Raw genomic sequence first — 19,431 nt, forward strand, 5'->3', positions numbered from 1 at the left:
ACAAATAATTTTTTCAAGAGAAGTCCTGTCAACATCTCTGAACTTTGAACTAGAAATGATATGCAGAAAAAAAGTACAGGCTAAGAACGGTACTGTTAACTGCTATGATAAAACACCACATTATTTTGCAGGGAGCAAACAGCTTTGCATGATGGGAAGGGCACAAAGTCACAAACAAGGACTTTTGACAATAATGAAGGTGGACATCCCAGGGGCAGTCATACAGTCATACAGTTTCAAACCAATATGAAGAAGAAACTAAAGTTCAATTTTATCAATTTTAACTTCAACAGAGTACAACTATGTAAAGCTCTACACATTCTCTATTAAACAAATTAAGAGGTTTGCATTTTTACAACTTTCGCCTCAACTTATTTTATTACAAACTGTGTCCTCCAGACTCCTGTAGATTTTATGTGTACATGCCTGCAAAAAAAAATTGGCACATATAGATGTGGATTTGCCAAGGTTAACAACAAATCCATATAGAGAAGCTCAGGTTACAAAATCTGAATAAGGTCACGGATGTGTGAAAAAAAAAAATCAGGTAAACTTAACACACCCGGTATGTAAAGATACTGACACTATTCGGTTTTTTTTTTAAACATTTTACACAGTAGTCGACACAGCACTCGAGAGACACGGTACAGTCAGCGATGACAATTGAATGAGATTTTCCCCCCCATAAACGCATTACAGCTTCTACACAACAGATAAAAGTGCTTTCTCAAACTCTATTACTTCAATTAAATGCATTTGCAGTCCAACTGCAACTACAGTGTACCCATGCAGGGTGTGTATTACAGGGCTGATGCCCTCGGACTGAATTTAGTATATTGAGACACCACCATCACCTGTGGACCAACTTCTTCCTGCCACTGACCCGTGTCCACAGGCTTCGTGCTGTCTGGGCAATGGTCCCCCTACGCAGCAGACGGAGGCTCCTCAGCGGTTCCCTGATACACGCCAGCACCCCAGGTTCCTGGTCCTGCCCCAAATGCTCGTGGGAGATGTGGTTTATTCTTCGGAGCTGCTTGCTGTAGTAGTTCCTCAGGTCACGCAGCTCCTCTGCTGCGGTTACGGAGATAACCGAGGCCTGGGACGGAGCGCTGACCAACGGGGGCCTCTGGTGGTCGGAGTTGGCATCTGTGCCGACTGAGGGTGACGCAGAGACGTCTGCAGCCACAACATTAGCGCGGGGTTTCCTCTTCCGTCTTTGCGGGGTGGTGGATTGTCGTTTGGAGCTGGGTTTAACTGGAGGTGGTTTTGCGTTTTCGGCCCCACAAAGGCCATTTTCTATGACAATCTCAACATCCACCTCCATGGGATGTTGGAACGGGAGAGGTCTTCCGCTCTCCTTTTCATACCCTTCCTCATCCTCCTTTTTTATCTCCATCTGTCCATCTGTCCATCTCTCCTTAGTTTTTTCAGACTGTTTCTCGGTCTGTTCGACTGACTTTGGGTCTTGTTTCCTGGCCAGGTTTCTCTGTTCCTTGATTAGTTTGTGTTTGGGTGGTAGAGGACTGCTGTTGGTGGTGGCAACGTGGTCAATCATATTGACCTCTTCCTCTTCAGATTCAACTGCTGATGTGTCCCTCTGCAACCCCCCCCCCCCGAAAAGAAAAGTGTCAGCAACAAGACAGGGCTGCAAAGTGCTGCATTCAAACATCAAAATATAATTACCAAAACTCATGCACATACAAAGAGCCATTACACTTTGTCAAAAATCTAACCATTAGAGTCTGAGTAGATTTAGATGCGCTTGTAAAATATTCAGCAAACAGTCAGAAATAAACAGCAGGCAATAAGAGTATTTTACGACGTGGTCAACCCTTCTATATATTTGAGGGGACTGACAGAGGAGCCATGTTAGTGAAGCCAGTTATTGTGGTGCAGCATTAATGAAAGCATGCAGCCTAGTATGAGTATTGCAAATGGAATATGGGACCAGAAACTATAAACCATGTTCATAAAAAGCAGTGGTTAGGAAGGATTAAATGACATCATGCACCACAAAATAAATGCATTTGTAAAGAATACGTATCCGCGATGGGTTTCGTTTCAGCTCGATTTATCAGATATGGGGCCAATCCAAGTTATGACATCATTAAGCAAATGCCCAGATAATAACCATGCCACCAGATGCAGTAGTGAATGGGACAGAGAATCGGGGGACTGTACTTTGTCAATCCTGTCTTCTGGGTGGACTTGGGGCAAGCTAAGAGCGGTCTGTCTTGGCTTTCTTGGTGACAGGGGTGTCTCCAGCTCTTTCAACGGCTCTTTTTCCCTCTTTGGATTTGCCCTTGCCACTCACACCAGAGACTTTTACCTGTAGGTCATTAACAACAGTGTTTTACCTGAGACGGTAAAGTAGGGGAAGGTCAGACGTGCATGGAGTGGAGGAGGCATATGAGGTACTAAGCAGAGGGAACATAGGAGACGGAGACTTGGACAAGTACAGACAACAGGTTCTATCAATCAATTACCGTTGGCGAGACCACTAATCCGCGAGACCTCCTTATGTTCACATCATGTACCTGGACTGCAAAAACTCACTGACTACTCTGCGTATTTTTTAAAGAACCTTGTCTATTTCTTTTATCGTCCAGTTTCAAACTGGTCTGAACAAATAACCCTTCTAACGTCGCCAGCATGTCTTCATTACTAACCACAAATCGTTTAGGAACCGAGATTACTTAACCAGTGTTGGATTAGCAAAACAAGGTAATATTTCATGACTGCCTCTATACGATCAAAATCACACCATTTTCAGTCTGGAATATAAATTGAATGCCAGGATATCCATGACCCTGGTTTTTGTTTTTTTCACTGCAACTGCAAAACTGCAAGCATTTTTTCCCATATTTTTTGACATTTAATATCATGGGCTGCTGTTTGGCCTCTACCACCGGGCAGTTTATTAGAATTGCTAAGCTCCCTAATGAAAACCAAATGCGGACCAGGAGCTGTATGCTAAGAAAACAGGTACCAACAGAAGCTCAGGGACATCTCTAACAAGCAGTTTTTTTGGTGAACTGAAAGGATAATCTAATGAGATTTTCGCCCATGACGTGACAATTACCTGGTGGAAACAAAGACAAGAGATCAGGGTACATGTCAACGAATGCTTTCAGCTACTGAAAAGAAGATAACTGTTGAGCACCGATGGGATCAGCAGATCAGGTCCATATGGGATCACAGATTCAGTCCACACCCAAATATGAGTGACGAAGTTTTTAAAAAGGAAGAGGTCATTAGGGACGTACGATGAAGGAAATTTAACAAGGTGGATGTGATTATTACTTTGTAAAAAAACAAAAAACAAAAATTTTGTTTTTATACATGTAAATCTACATGGGTTGCAGTGATTGAATCTATTTCATAGAAGGTTAGGGTACTAAGGATCATTATCAGAGGTGGTGGTGGTGACAGTGAGAGATTATTACAAAGAGATACAAAAAATCTAAATGTACATCCTTCACATTGATTATCACATTAATCACCAAAGGTCATTGGGGAAAGAAAGGCACAAATACAATGAGCCATGTGGAGTGAAAATAGACACGATGATGTTTAAACCACCGGAACTGAGAGGACAGTCTACTGCAAACAGGATTTTGACTTACCTCCATGTGTTTGGGACATTTAAGAGAATGTGTAAAGACAACTGAAAGTTACGTGGAGTAATGACAGTCACATTAGGGAAGAGAAACTGGTCGAAAGGTAAACAAATACACAAATAGAAAAGAATGCACAGGGAGAAATTCACTTCATATTTCAATATACCGAATCATGAGCACACAAGAAATACGGGGGGAGGGGCATCTAGCGGGAAAATGGTCACGTGACCATATCAATTTGCCAATGGTTGCACATGCCAAACAAATTTTAGTCTAAAAATTATTCTGCAAAGGATTTTTAGCCTTTCCTTACCCTGATAATGTCATGTGTGGGATGATCATTTGCCTCAATAAGTGCCGAGATATCCTCTTGATATTTCTATTAGCATTTATTTTTCATTTACACTACAAGACTGGAGAAAACCAACCCCCCCCCCCCCCCCCCATATCAGAAAGAGTGGGTAAATTGTTTCAGTATGAAGAATAATGACAAGGGTCATCTGTCTGCTGATGGTTTTTTTTGGGGGGGTGGATTTTCCCCCCTTTTTCTCCCCAATTGTACCCGGCCAATTACTCCACTCTTCCGAGCTGTCCCAGTTGCTGTTCCACCCCCGCTGCCAAGCCAGGGAGGGCTGCAGACTACCACATGTCTCTTCCGATACATGTGGAGTCGCCAGCCACTTCTTTTCACCTGACAGTGAGGAGTTTCGCCAGGGGGACGTAGCACGTGGAAGGATCACGATTCCCCCCCAGTTCCCCCTCCCCCCTGAACAGGTACCCCGACCGACCAGAGGAGGTGCTAGCGCAGCGAACACAACACATACCCACATCCAGCTTCCCACCCATAGACACGGCCAATTGTGTCTGTAGGGACACCTGACCAAGCCAGAGGTAACACAGGGGATTCGAACCGGCAATCTCCGTGTTGGTAGGCAACGGAATAGACTGCTATGCTACCCAGACGCCCCAGTGATGTCTGCTGATGTTTGAAATTGACCACAGTAAGGAGCTCCTGTCACTATCACGCATGTGAGAGAAAGAGAGAGAGAGAGAGAAAGAGAAAGTGTTCCTCACCACATTGGCACATGCACCCGTCTTCTTCATCTTCATGATGATTGTATGAGTTTGGTTCTTCAGCAACGGCGCTTTGCGGCCCAATTTCAGATAGAAGTAGGTGGTGTACGGCGTGAAGCTAAAATCCTCACTGAGACCAGGAGGGAGAATCAAACAGAAAAGGCATTAAAGAAAAAGGATATTGTGTGTTCCATTACATATTAGGAGTTTTAATGGATGCTGTTATTCACAATTATCATTAACAAATTGAAACAAATCTGCTGTAACCTTTGTTTTTCTTCTGCATCTGGCTGCTATGGTAAAGACATAAAAGGCAATGCGCTGTATTTTCCCACCCGTGGCTCATTTTGTCATTCATGATTTGGATATTTGTGGATAAGCCATCATCTCAAACATCCTAGCTATGAAGGACATTTGTTTGCATGTAAATTTTCAGGACTGTAAAACAGATACTTCCATTGAGATTAGAAATCTTTTTTCCCCTGAATAAGAGCACCATCAAGACAAAATAGTGAAAAAATAACAATCAACAATTTACATAAGAAAATTACAATTGAGGATGCACTTAATTTGATTTTTTAAAAAAGGTTAACATTTTCTTTAACAACTTTTCAATATACAGGTTTCTAATATCAATCAAGCAGGCTCAATGGCCAAGTCTATTGAAACGTTGACTAAAAAAGAAAGTACTGACTCTACCATTAACAACAATCAAGTCTTTCACCTTCAAATAATTTCCTGGTAATTTCCAAGAGGATCTTAACTGAGTTAGCTGGACAATGGTACCTGAAATATCCCTGCAGCAGTAGACGGACAATGACGGCTTCAGCCTCTAGTCGGGACAGGGTGGTGGTCCGGATGTTCTTCTTGTGCTTGGCGGGGCCCTTCCCCATCCAGGCATCCATCACCTTCAGAGGGGTCAGCTTCTCATCCATGGATGCTGCCAGCTCCAGGATCTGCACCACCTCCCGCGCATGCTGGCTAATGTCTACGGTGACGTAGTCTGTGTGTGTGGGGGGGGGGGGGGGCAGGCAACAGATTAAGCTCAAATAATTACAAAATTATACACACACGGAATAACAATAGTTTCCTCTGAATATGACTGATGCACCACACACCTGTTTTGTGGTCATTAAAACTAGCATATCCTTAATCAAAACATACACGCAAAGAGCATGTACCATTTTCATGGCGGCAGGTGTCACACATCTGGTTACATCCCTCATCGTCCCAGACCTCGTCAAAGTGAACAGCCATCAGCGACCGCCGACACCTTCAAAAAGCAACAGTAGGAAGAAAAATCATGCAGTCTTTTACACTACTGCCCCCCAAGCCCTGTTTCCATCCTATGTTACGTGAGTTTGAGCAAACTACTGAGAAAATCAAAAAACACAGAAACACAAATCAGATGCCTATCCATTAACTGGCTTTAAGTGATTAAACAACCTCCAAGTGTGCAGGACTATGACGGCAAAGACATTTAAGAGAAAAACTGAGAAGGGTTACAAGCATTACTTGCCACTGGAGAAAAAAAATCCTGTTACCGACACTCTTAATAGTAAAAATTAATAATAATAATAATAATAATAATAATAATAATAATAATAATAATAATGGATTAAATATATATAGCATTTTATCTAGACACCACAAGTACTTCACATTGAAGCGGGTAAACTCATCTCAACCACCACCAATGTGCAGAGGTGGAAAGTAACGAAATACATTTACTCAAGTTACTGTATTGAATACTTTTTTTGTGTATTTTGTATTTTTTAAGTACAATTTAAAATCGGTATTTTGTATTTTACTTGAGTACGTTTTGACTCAAGTATTGTACTTAGTTACTTTATAAATCCTATCCGTTACTGAGTAAAAATAACAATTCAACCTACAGGGGAAAAATTCACGCCAGCACCATAGACAGTAAACCAATGGCCAGAACCAACAGTGACAAATGATGATGTGATTAGCACTGGTGCGTGAACATAGAGGGCACGTGTGGACAAGCTAGGTTAGTGGGCGCGAAGTTTGTAGTGCTAGAATGGAGGTCGACAAAGCAGGCACGGCCAGCGGCCAGCGGTCCAGAAGACCCGGACCTAGAAATAATAGATGAAGCTCAAGCTGAAACATCGAAGTCTGTAGAACTAGATGCAGAAAAAAATCCTTGGCCACATTTGGAAGATTTCTTTTTGTTCAAGCGTAGGAAAGGTAACAGCATCATCATGCAGTGCAAGATGTGCCTCCCAGCAGTGAAGTACCTGTCTGCTTTCAACAACTCCACTTCAAATCTGCAGAAGCATGTTTTGGTAAGTATTTCTGCTGTCTCATTAGTAGTTTTATTTAATATAGCCAACCCAGGCTCACCCCATTTCGTGGGCATTTTTATGCTAGCACCTGCAACCATTGACAGTAGAAGAAACCCACAGCTAGCCAGCACATTCTAATTAGCTGCTATGCTAACATAATCAAACGTGACACATCATTAAGTACCAAATGAACTCGCTCCAGCCGACAATCCGCATGTTTATCGTACTTCAAACAGATACAAAACGCGTAATGTATATTTGCAGTCTGTTTAAGTCTTTAGAACATTGGCTAAATTTGCATAACAGCTAGCCCCTGGTACTTGAGTGTGTAAAGGCTAGCTGTTAGTTGCTAGTAGTCTTGAGTGGACTCGGGGAAATTAGCCTTGGTTAAGAGGGTCCCACACCTTTGATGTCCTTGCAGGGGCACTTGACGACATACACTGTCAGTATAGAATTAGGGGCAAAGTGGTGAGAACCACAACAGATAGTGGCTCAAACTTCGTTAAAGCTTTTAGTGTCTTCGGAGAACAGAGCCAGTCTGAGGATGCAGAATCAGATGCTGAGTCGGACAGAGATTCAATTGATGATGAGCCCACAGCCAACTACCTGGACACATTCAGCATCCTGGAGCAAGATAATGGCCTGGAGTACCAACTTCCTACACACCAAAGGTGTGCATGCCATCTTCTCAACTTAGTTGCCATAACAGATGCTGAGATAGCAGAAAAGAAGATGGACACATACAAGAGACTATCACGTGCAGCCTTTGGGAAATGTCAAGCCATGTGGAACAATACAGGTCGTTCATACATGGCAGCAGAAGTTGTGGAAGATCATTGCCGACTCCAGCTCATCCGACCAAATCAAACGCGGTGGAATTCAACATTCATGGCTGTGGAGAGAATCATACGGATCATACAAGAGAAAGGGGAGGAGGCAATCAGGAATATTTGTGAAGAATTCAAATTGAAAACGTAAGTTTTAATTTGCACTTCAACAGTATGAAAGTGTGAATGTGTGTTTACATACTTGAAACTTAACTTTTCCTGCTTGATTTCCTAACAATTGTTTGTATTCTATTTATGCCAGGCTGACTCAAGCAGAAATTGCTTTCCTGACTGATTACTGCTCGGTGATGAAACCTCTGGTAAAGGCCTTGAACATACTTCAGTCAGAGACCAACACACACTTAGGGTGGCTTCTTCCAGTGATATGTCAGCTACAAGCAAAACTCAAAAGGCAGGAGACCTCATCCAAGATGTGTCTACCACTCATCAAAGCCATTCAGGATGGTGTCCAAAAGCGTTTTGGTGTGATGATGATGGACCCAGAACTGATTGCGGCAGCAATACTTCTACCGAAGTTCAAGACCACCTGGACAGAGAGGCCTGATGTCATAGAAACAGGTATGATTGCATCTTATAATAAACTGCTTTTCAACAGTTTATTGGAGATCTACTTTGTTTTATACTCAATACAATGCGGTCAGTGCTATAAGGCATTATGCATTATGGTGCACTATTGGTAAATTAATCAAGTCTTAATTGTCAGAAATGTGTTGTTTGTCACTCGACAGGTCTGGCTTATGTCAGACAACACCTTGACCAGATGGCAGAGGTAGAAGTGGAGCAAGTTGGACAACATTCCTCAGATGAAGATGATTTCTTCTCCTCAATAAAGTCCAGAAGGTACAGGGGAGTTGGAAGGGTACCTAGCCTGTATCCCAAACGATATGGATCTGCTAAACTCCTTTCCAAATTTAAAAAAACTCTCTCTGAAACTCAACACTGGCCTGCCTGCTTCAGCTGCCTGCGAGCGGCTTTTCAGTTGTGCTGGATTACTGTTCACTGCAAAGCGAGCAAGGATGAGCTCAACTAACTTTGAAAATCAGCTGCTGCTTAAACTGAACAAGAAGTTTGTAGACTAGGTTATAGGTGATTTAGGGTGTCACAAAACTAGTGGCCTTGATTTGCAATATTCCTCTCTGGAATATTGCTGCTCTTTTATGTTAGTTCCTTTAATTTTGTAACACTTGTGAGCATCATCATGTGGACATTACTTTGTAGTTTGTACCTCTCTGAGAGAGAGAGACAGAGAGAGAAAGTAGGCGTGCACAAGCCTGTTTAATGTTTTTACCACTAAATGGATGAGCTCAATTAACTTTGAAAATCAGCAGCTGCTTAAACTGAACAAGAAGTTTGTAGACTAGGTTACAGGTGATTCAGGGTGTCACAAAACTAGCGGCCTTGATTTGCAGTATAACAGCTGTTGCTGTTGGTGTTGACATGTATGTTGTTGTAATTACACTTACATTTGTGTAGGTATTCTTTGTTGTTATCGCACTTACACACACATGCCCTCTATAGCGCTCTTGCAGCTGTGGAGATGGCATTACCACATTCTCATTCTTTGACGGTTAACAAACACACACACACACACACACACACAAGCATGTCTCCTCTGGAATATTGCTGCTCCTTTACGTCAGTTTGACTTTGTAGCAACACTTATGAGCGTCATCATGTGGGCATTACTTTGTACTTTTTACCTGTGTGTGTGTGAGAGAGAGAGAGGGTGAGAGGGAGAGAGAGGGAGAGTGTGTGCATGTGAGAGAGAGCGTGAGAGAGAGAAAACGTGAGAGTAAGCATGTTTAATGTTGTACCACTAAATGGATGAGCTCAACTAACTTGAAGATGCTACTTAAACTGAACAAGAAGTTCAGTTGTTGTGAAGTTATTGTTATTGCGCTTACATTTGTTACACTTGTTCTTTAATTTAAAACAAAATAGTTATGGATTTCTGACCCCTTGTCCTATTTTTACTACCCTCACACCCCACACAAAGAAAGTAACTAAGTAACTTTTACTTAAAGTACATTTCAAATGAACTACTTTTTACTTTTACTTGAGTACATTTTCAGATGAGTACTTTTACTTCTACTTGAGTAATATTTCATCAAAGTATTGGTACTTTTACTTGAGTACAATATTTTTGTACTTTTTCCACCTCTGCCAATGTGTAGCACCACCTGGGGGATGCACGGCAGCCATTTTGCACCAGAACACTCACCACACATCAGCTTGAGGTAGACGGAGTAATCATTGAGCCAATTACATGAGGGATGATTAGGTGGCCAGATGGAGAGAGCCAGGCTGGGAATTTTTCCAGGACACCTACTCTTTGCAATAAGTGCCGTGGGATCTTTAATGACCACAGTGAGTCAGGACCTCAGTTTAACATCTCATCCAAAGGACAGCATCTCCTACAGCACGGTGTCCCCATCACTGCACTGGGGCATTGGGATTTTTGTTGTTGCTGTTGTTTGTATTAGGAATAGAGTGAAGACTGCCCCATCAACACCGCTTCCAGCAGCAACACAGTTTTACCGGGCGGTCTCCCATCCAAATACTAGCCAAGCCCATACCTGCTTAGCTAATGTCATTTGGCAGTACCGGGGTACATGTTGGTATGGCTGCCGGCAAAAGAGTAATCTATTCATCAATATGTCAGCTTCTACACTTTACGCAGTTATAAACACTTTTTTTGTGATATTTAAGGGTTTGTTCCATTCAGCTTTTTTGGCGCTTCAAAATTCACATTAATTAATACCTATATTGATGGAAACAATTAATCCCCAACACATCCAGACTGATTGTGTGTGTAGAAGGGGGATACCTGTCGACATTTTGGCAGTAGTCAACCATCTGCTGCAGCTTCTGCTGGCCCACATTCTCCATCACAACCATGGTACTGACCCTGAAGATGTCAGCGAAGCCAAAGTAGACAATGCAGTCAGCTGGATGGTCATCTCTACCTGGAAACAGCAAAAGTGTGTGTGTGTGTGTGTGTGTGTGTGTGTGTGTGTGTGTGTGTGTGTGTAAAGAGAGCAATAGATATCAATTTGGCAGATAGTGTGTCCCCCTTTCAGCAGATCACTTTAATGATACATTAGAGATGGTATAGAAAACAGCCCAGTATTGCCTACTCCCTTAAATGTAGCTGAGAGCACAGCAATCAACAGTGCAGTACAATAGTACAGTACTACACAGGCCACTACTGTTTATTACTGGAATATTTATCTGGGACCAATACAGCAAATTACTAAATTGTACTGTCAGAGTATCCCTGTCCATGAGTGGATTATAATTAAAACACAGTAGAAATGAGGGTTCACAGCACATTGTCTTTAGTATCAGTTCAAGGTAGAAGTGCCCGTCTACCTGCCCGCCCACTTTCCTGGTAGTAGTTCTCGATGGACTTGCTGATGGTGTGGTGGATGACAAACCTGACATCGGTCTTGTCAATGCCCATGCCAAACGCCACTGTGGCTACCACCACCTAGATTACCACACACCAGCGGAGACACAGGAGGCAGATATTAACATATTTATTGCGATATGATAATTGAACATGCATCACGAGACTGCAATTGGTATAAACCCTTGATAAAAAAAAAACAACCTAGCGAGCATTCATTTCCTGCAGTACCTGGATTTTGTTGGTGGCCCATTTGCGGTGAATCTGGGACTTCTCTTCAGGGTTCATGTTGCCATGGTACGGGTATGCCTGGATGCCTCTCTTCTGGAGGTCCAATGACACTACCTCAGAGTCCTTCTGGGAGAACACATACACGATCCCTACAAAAAAAAAAGGTTTTGAGAGGAGTCTGTACAAAACTATCAGACCTGTAAAACTCCAAAATTTAAATGTGGACATTTGGAAACAAAATTAAAACTAAAATCCTGAAGATGTTTTTTTTTTAATTTGGTATTGGTAACTACATTGCTGTTTGACCAATCTACATCCCAGATATTCATTTGAGATGTAACAGAATCACCATGGTGACTGCACTGATGTTGTGTCTTCTCCACCAAACCCAAAAAAAAAAAAACCCTGACTGAACCCGAGTTTTAGCTACTGATGCTGTAGTTTCTGTTTGTGAAGGTTTTCAATAAGCTCTTGAATTTGCTTCTCAAGTTTGCCGTTTACTGGCTTATTCGTCCACATTTGGCTTCTATGGTGGAGATGTAATATTGACATGTGCTGCACCATTTTCCTGGTTATGTCCTATCGGAAAGTAACCATTAACATGAGAAGCTACAAAAGTGTTTCCAGTCTGGATACTTAGCCATGGCTTTAAAAGAGCCGGCTACAGAAAAGTATCCAAAAGGTCATGTGCTCAATGTAAATCTTCAGGATTAAAGCTTCAAATCTGTTCTCTTGAGACTTAAGTGATAATGCTTGCCCCATTACCTGACTGGTCCTTGTATTTGTTCTTGATTAGTGAAGCAATGTCACTTAACAACACGTCACTATTGGCATCTTTGATACGTACCTACGAAATAAACAGCGTTTTGCAAAATCATATAGTGCGTGCAAAATAAGAAAACACTGGAGCAAGATGATGTGCAGGATGCTGTTATGAAACAACAAACAAAATGACATGCGATTTTTAAAAAGGTCAGAACAAAGGTGGGTGAGTGCTCAGCAGGTGCATGTATGTATGTATGTGTGTGAGTAAGAAAGAGAAAGGTTTGTGCGTGTATGTATCTGTGTGTGTGTGTGCATACGCGAGCATATCAAACAGGTGAGAGACAGATGTGTATGGTGCAAGGGTGCAGTTGCCATAGCAGCCACCTCGTAGTAAAGGTTGGTTCGGTTGAAGGAGGAGGTGAGTGTGATTGGCTGAGGCACACAGAGGATCTTCTGACAGTCCTTTAAAACACTGCTAGTTGCTGTAGCCGTCAGCCCGAGCAAAGGGACCTTGGGGAACTGCCTCTTCAGGATGCCCAGCAGTTTATAGTCTGAAGAGGAAAAAGGGAAGGAAACATCGTCAAGAACTACTGTAGAAACAGTCACCCCCCCTTTTCTCCCCAATTATATCCGGCCAATTACCCCACTCTTCCAAGCCTTCCCGGTCACTGCTCCACCCCCAGCGTCGATCTGGGGAGGGCTGCAGACTACCACATGCCTCCTCCAATACATGTGGAGTCGCCAGCTGCTTCTTTTCACCTGACGGTCAGGAGTTTCGCCAGGGGACGTAGCACGTGGGAGGATCATGCTATTCCCCCCAGTTCCCCCTCCCCTCCAAACAGGCGCCCCGACCGACCAGAGGAGGCGCTAGTGCAGCGACCAGGACACACACCCACATCCGGCTTCCCACCCGCAGACACGGCCAATTGTATCAATAGGGACGCCCGACCAAGCCGGAGGCAACACGGGATTCGAACCAGGATCCCCGTTTTGGCAGGCAACGGAATAGACCGCTATGCTACCCGGACACCCGTAGAAACAGCTCTTGACATTTTCAGCTATAAACCTAAGGGACATTTTTATGTCAAAAAACTGTAGAAAATCGGTTTTTTTTTCAGCTAAAGAATCCAAGTTAAAAAGTGACACCTTAATAAAACAGTATAGTAAAAATAAAAGTTGTGACACTATAGTGACATCAATAAAAATCCATGGCAGAAAAATGGTTCACTGCGACACACCAGGTCTTGTATATTCATCCATTCATCCATCCATTATCCAAACCACTTATCCTGCTCTCGGGGTCGCGGGACGCTGGAGCCTATCCCAGCAGTCATTGGGCAGCAGACAGGGAGACACCCTGGACAGGCCGCCAGGCCATCACAGGGCTGACACACACACACACACGCACGCACGCACACGCACACGCACACACACACACACACACACACACACACACACACACACACACACACACACACACACAAACATATATTCATACCTAGGGACAATTTAGTATAACCAATTCACCTGACTTACTTGTCTTTGGACTGTGGGAGGAAACCGGAGCCCCCGGAGGAAACCCACGCAGACACAGGGAGAACATGCAAACTCCACACAGAGGATGACCCGATACCATATATTAAGTTTTTTTTTTTCTCTCTCTCTATTTTTCTTCCCAATTGCATCCGGCCAATTACCCCACTCTTCCGAGCCATCCTGGGTGCTGCTCCACCCCCTTTGTGGATCCAGGGACTGCTGCAGACTACCACGTCTCCTCCGATAAATGTGGCGTCACCAGCCGTTTCTTTTCACCAGACAGTGAGGAGTTAAGCCAGGGGGACGTAGCGCGTGGGAGGATCACACTATTCCCCCCAGTTCCCCCACCCCTCCAAACAGGTGCCCCGACCGACCAGAGGAGGCACTAGTGCAGCGACCAGGACACATACCCACATCCGGCTTCCTACCTGCAGACACAGCCAATTGTGCCTGTAGGGACACCCGACCAAGCCGAAGGTAACACGGGATTTGAGTCAGCAATCCCCATGTTGGTAGGCAACGGAATAGACTGCTACGCCACTCGGATGCCGATTTCTACTTTTAAAAACTACAGTTTTCAAATATTGTCTACTTCTGGGGAAAAAAAAGTAATAATTTCTATCAAAGACTGGTCATAGCTAGAGGAACCCTTCGAAAATCTTCAGGTGTCAACTACTACTTACACTATTAGGTGTAACAAAGTGGATCTTATCCTGGGCCTTTCAGGTAGTGTATACAACAATGACCTATCAGTATCCCCACCAGACAATCCCCCTCCCCCAACTCAAGGCGGAGGCTACTGTTCCCTTCAAGACCGACTTCTCACCAGGTCTGAAATCGTGGCCCCACTGGCTGCAGCAGTGCACCTCGTCCACAGCGATGAGACTAAGACGATCTGCGTTGTAAGCCTTCTCCAGGCGAGACATGAGCATCTTGCTCTTGGCTATCTTCTCTGGAGTCACATAGAGTAGTTTGAAAGTAGCCTTTGGGTCAGTCATCCCGGCCATGACCATCTTTACGTGTTCCTACGACATCCCAAAATGAATTCACATTATACAGTTTTGTTAAATTTGTTAGCGGTGACAGCTGACACTCCAAGAGCTACAAATATAGAAAACCCAAGGCAATAACCACAAACAAAAATGGACAAAAGCCAAAAAAAGTGGACTTTTACCTAGACATTGTATAAAAGACAGTCAGTTTAAAACTCTGTACTGAATGGAAAAGCTGATAGGGAAAAGTTAATTAATAAGGGAAAAGTTAATTAATAACACTCTTCAGCAATGTATTCAGTCCTCAACTGCTCCAACAGAGCTGCTCAGAGGTCAGCGATGGAAAATTATGATTGAATCAGACAACTCACAGGTGTTAATGTGTATAATTGTATGAATTAGATAACAGGGAACTGCTTAAAAACAACATTCATGCTAAGAAAAAAACGGTTTAAAAGAAAAGTCATACATACCCCCCCCCCCCACACACACACACACACACACACTACCTTGCTGGAGGACACATTAAGTGAGACTGCTGGCAAGTCGATAGACTTCAGGTACATTAGCTGATCTTCCATTAGAGACACCAGGGGAGTGACAACCAGAGTAAAACCTGTCAAAAACACACACACACACACACACACACACACACACACACACACACACACAGTACAGAGAAGAAGATGGTTCACAGGCTTGTATGTGTTTTCAGGGCAAACACGATTAGTCGATCAACTATGAGAGAGGTATTTTAATATATGAACAATGAAAGATGGGGTCGAAACCAACTGTGTGAGTGTTCGGCCCTAGCTGTGTGTTATTAAACTAGATAAAACAACACTTTGACCATCTTCACTAGAAAATTGAGCATAAAGGGGTATTCACACATCACACAACCAATATGGGAACACAGCTTACCAGTTTAGTCACTCTAGAAACAAGGTGTATAAAATGAAGACATGCGAAGGATTATTCAAATATGTATATTGTCTTGCTGTACCCTGGGAGCAGGCTGCAGGCAGCTGGTAGCACAGACTCTTCCCTCGCCCAGTGGGCATAACCAGGAACAGATCCTTTCCTGCCATGCTCAGGTTGATGGCCCTCAGCTGGAGCGGACGGAACTTAGACAGCTGGAAAGAATCCTTCAGGTGTTGTGTCACTTCCTTGGACCATGGAAAATCTGCAGCAGGTATGAGACCAAAGTAATTCAAAGCAAAATTATAAGATTGTCCATCATGCACACAGAGCTGAATGCAACCCGTAACAGCCAAAGTTCCCAAAAGTCACCTTCTTTTTCATTAAACTATAATTAACTGTTATTACTTAAATTTAATTTCTTGGCTACATTTAAAGATTTGGATTTGAGATCCATATGATGTAAATGAATAGATGTTGGGTTATATTACTGTCTACTAGGCCATATCACTATCATTGGTAGTTATCATTTACAAAAATAGCATTATATAAATATGTTCTGTTATGTGAATTGTAACCAAACATTTACTTTATTTTTTTGCAATTTTGCATTTGTAGTGTTGTCCAAAGTTTTCAACACCTCAGAATTTCTGTACTTTGACTTTCCAAACCTCCTGTAATCAACAATATTCAACAAAATCCATTCACTATGCGCAATGCCAAGCGTCCTAGCTGACACTTTGCATTGTGCATGATGACCGTAGGCTTGTGTGTAGCAGCTCGGCCTTGGAAACCCATTTCATGAAGCTCCTGACGAACAGTTCTTGTGCTGACGTTGTTTCCAGATGAAGTTTGGAATTCAGTAGTGAGTGCTACAACTGAGGACAGACGATTTTTACGCACTTCAGCACTCGGCAGTCCCATTCTGTGAGCTCATGTGGCCTACCGCTTCACAGCTGAACTGTTGTTGCTCAGAGATGTTTCCACGTCACAATAACAGACTTACAGTTGACCAGGGCAGATCTAGCAGGACAGAAATTTCACCAACTGGTTGGAAAGATGGTATCCGTTGACACAGCCATGTTGACAGTCACTGAGCTCTTCGGTACCACCCATTCTACTGCCACTGTTTGTCTACGGAGATGCCTGGCTGTATACTTGATTTTATGCGTCTACCAGCAATGGATGTGGCCAGCAATGGATGTGGCTGAAATTGCCAAATCCACTCATTAGAAGGGTTGTCCAAATATGTTTGGCCACATAGTGCATGCTTTCCACCCTGGCGCATATTAACAATACTTTTGTTATATATAGGACAGTAAAATAAAGAAACATAAATAAAATGAACATCCGTGCTATAAAAATGTACGTCAGTACCAGAGCCGTCATAGCGCTTCATCTCTTGTTTGGTCATCACCGGATTGGCTCCAGATGCCTTTGAAGATGATAATGAAGAAGATGAAGAGGCATCACAGGCATCCTCCAGCTTGCGTAGCAGTACGTTCTTGCGAGAGTTTAGCTCAGTCTGCTTTTCCAGGAGCTCTGCTATCTGGAGCTCCACCACCTCCAGCTCAGCCTCCACCGAGTGCAGTTCTGCCTGCACATCTGGGGATAGAAAAATATCATTAGCATTTTTAGCTAGGTAAACAAAAACCTTTCAAAGTCTTTTCAGTGTTTCCCTTACAGGCAGGGGTGGGCGATCTTATCCAGAAAGGGCCAGTGTGGGTGAAGGTTTTTGTCCCAAACCAAGCAGTTACACACCTGATACCACTAATCAACCAGTAGTCTTTGCTGAGGAACTTCGATTAGGAGACACAGGTGTGTAATTGCTTGGTTGGAACAAAAACCTTCACCCACACTGGCCCTTTCTGGCTAAGATTGTAGCCTAAAGATGTGAATGGAACGCCAACTTCAAACCACTAGGGCGACACTACTTTAATATTTTCCTCTTTCATTTTTTTCTCTGTAAAGCTGCTTTGTAAATGGCTTGTGAAAAGAGCTGCATGAATAAATCTCACTTATTAAATCTAAATCAATTTAACAACTGGCACATACAACAAAGTCATCGGTGTGATGCAAAAAACATATCGGCTAGTTCCTTATTGTCGAACATCATCAGCAGGCCTCTTAGGTATAGTGGAATTACGGTGATACCCAGAGGAGGGAGGAGACTGTGAGGTCTGACACCTCCATAGGAGTCAGATCACAGGTCTGGTACAAATGATTCTCTCTCTCTCTCTCTCTCTCTCTCTCTCTCTCTCTCTCTCTCTCTCTCTCAGCAGTAGACAGCAATACCTTACGTCTACCCTCATGAGACCAATTTCCAGTCACAAACGAAAACACTGGCATCCCCATATCATTATTTAGATTTAAGCAGAGCTTATCTGGATTCTACTAACGTGCAGACAAACCTAATCGACAGTGTCATCATGACCTAGTGCCAAACTTTATATTAGTTTATTCCATCTAAGTTTTTATTTGGATTTTGCCGTGAGAGATTTCATATCTATGGGATAAACTTACCATTACAGTTGCCATCACCGTCCATTTTCCTCAGTGAAGGCAACTTGTCGATACGATTCTAGGTGAAAGTGAAAGTAGTTTTTAATACATGATAAACACGGTCGCCGAGGCCACAAACTACCCCAATGCCAAGTAGTTACAAATGTGGGGAAATAGTACATCATGATATAATACATTATAAATAAGGTGAGGCAAAATAGAGTATAAAGTATTCTGAAAAGTGCCTATCCGTGGTTAGCTTCCATCGTGCGATAACACTTTTCTGTGCTTCAGCTTTGTAGAATAACGGTTTTCAAGAATTTAGACAATAACTTGAGTCGATTATAATTTCACAACTGAGACTGGGCACCTGTCTCCTGCAAAAGAGGGCTAGCCAGCTTGTTAGACGCAAATTGGATATTTAGGGCAGAAGTTTTAGCAGCCTCCTATCCTTTTTTATTTCCCCCTATTGTGCTAATAGAAGCGCAACTAGACACCGTTACTTGCACTTTGTGTGACTATGATAAGATATATAACTATTAAGATAAATGCGTGAAATACCGTCGCTTTCTCACCGTTCGTTAACCTCCGGTTTGAAATCACGCCTCTTGGTGACTGAATCCGCTTGACGGTTGCTAACAAGAGTTGCTCACCAGTTCACGCCGGGGGGGAAACCGCTATTGGGCGTCTCAGCAACCAATCCGGTTGACTGCCGTAACATCCGCCGCAGCTGAGGAAGTCTAGGGAAACACCATAGCCGCGTTTCAATAGTGGTTTAACTTACGCTTGCCCTATGGGGGGGGGGGATCCCCGCCGCCATCATAAGTGTCGTTCCATTCGTCCGAAAAACTGAAGTGAACTTGTTGAGATCGACCCTCGGAGAGCCGAGGGAGCAAGTCTACAGCGACGGTCACTCCAGTGGTGTACGTCACCCACAATGCATTGCAGTTATGCGTTTGGTGCAAGATACAGCCACGGTTAGGTGGCAGTAATGTAAGTAGAACTCGGGTTACTTACCACCGAGCTAGAAGATGAATAAATTGAGCAAGGTAAATTCAATCCAGTTCAGTTCAATTTACTGGAATATTCCAGTATAACAAAAAGGCTTGTACGCTAGTCTCTCTGGTGCAACATGAAAGCATAGTGCAAACACTGACACAATTTAAAGAAAAAAGAAGCACACTTCCAGACAGTTTTACACATAAAATACAAAACAAAATAAGTAAA

The 19,431-nt window shown here is 43.1% G+C and overlaps 2 protein-coding genes across 2 annotated transcripts; one reads left to right on the plus strand and one right to left on the minus strand.

Moving 5' to 3' along the window:
- Positions 1 to 1,469: 1,469 nt before the first annotated feature.
- On the minus strand, positions 1,470 to 19,029 carry recql (RecQ helicase-like). The gene is made up of 16 exons (XM_056276981.1): positions 18,780 to 19,029; positions 18,226 to 18,283; positions 17,080 to 17,307; positions 15,788 to 15,967; positions 15,294 to 15,400; positions 14,619 to 14,817; positions 12,641 to 12,807; positions 12,257 to 12,338; positions 11,492 to 11,640; positions 11,224 to 11,341; positions 10,679 to 10,817; positions 5,876 to 5,967; positions 5,481 to 5,697; positions 4,695 to 4,824; positions 2,182 to 2,329; positions 1,470 to 1,597 (listed from the first exon to the last, which is right to left on the minus strand). Exons 2-15 carry the CDS (start codon positions 18,248 to 18,250, stop codon positions 2,219 to 2,221), a joined length of 1,944 nt encoding a protein of 647 aa, XP_056132956.1. The 5' UTR covers positions 18,251 to 18,283; positions 18,780 to 19,029; the 3' UTR covers positions 1,470 to 1,597; positions 2,182 to 2,218.
- On the plus strand, positions 6,788 to 8,960 carry LOC130110008 (uncharacterized). The gene is made up of 4 exons (XM_056276980.1): positions 6,788 to 7,003; positions 7,535 to 7,977; positions 8,093 to 8,409; positions 8,580 to 8,960. Exons 1-4 carry the CDS (start codon positions 6,920 to 6,922, stop codon positions 8,879 to 8,881), a joined length of 1,146 nt encoding a protein of 381 aa, XP_056132955.1. The 5' UTR covers positions 6,788 to 6,919; the 3' UTR covers positions 8,882 to 8,960.
- Positions 19,030 to 19,431: the final 402 nt, after the last annotated feature.

This window comes from Lampris incognitus, chromosome 3, assembly GCF_029633865.1.
Source record: "Lampris incognitus isolate fLamInc1 chromosome 3, fLamInc1.hap2, whole genome shotgun sequence".
NCBI lineage: Eukaryota > Metazoa > Chordata > Actinopteri > Lampriformes > Lampridae > Lampris > Lampris incognitus.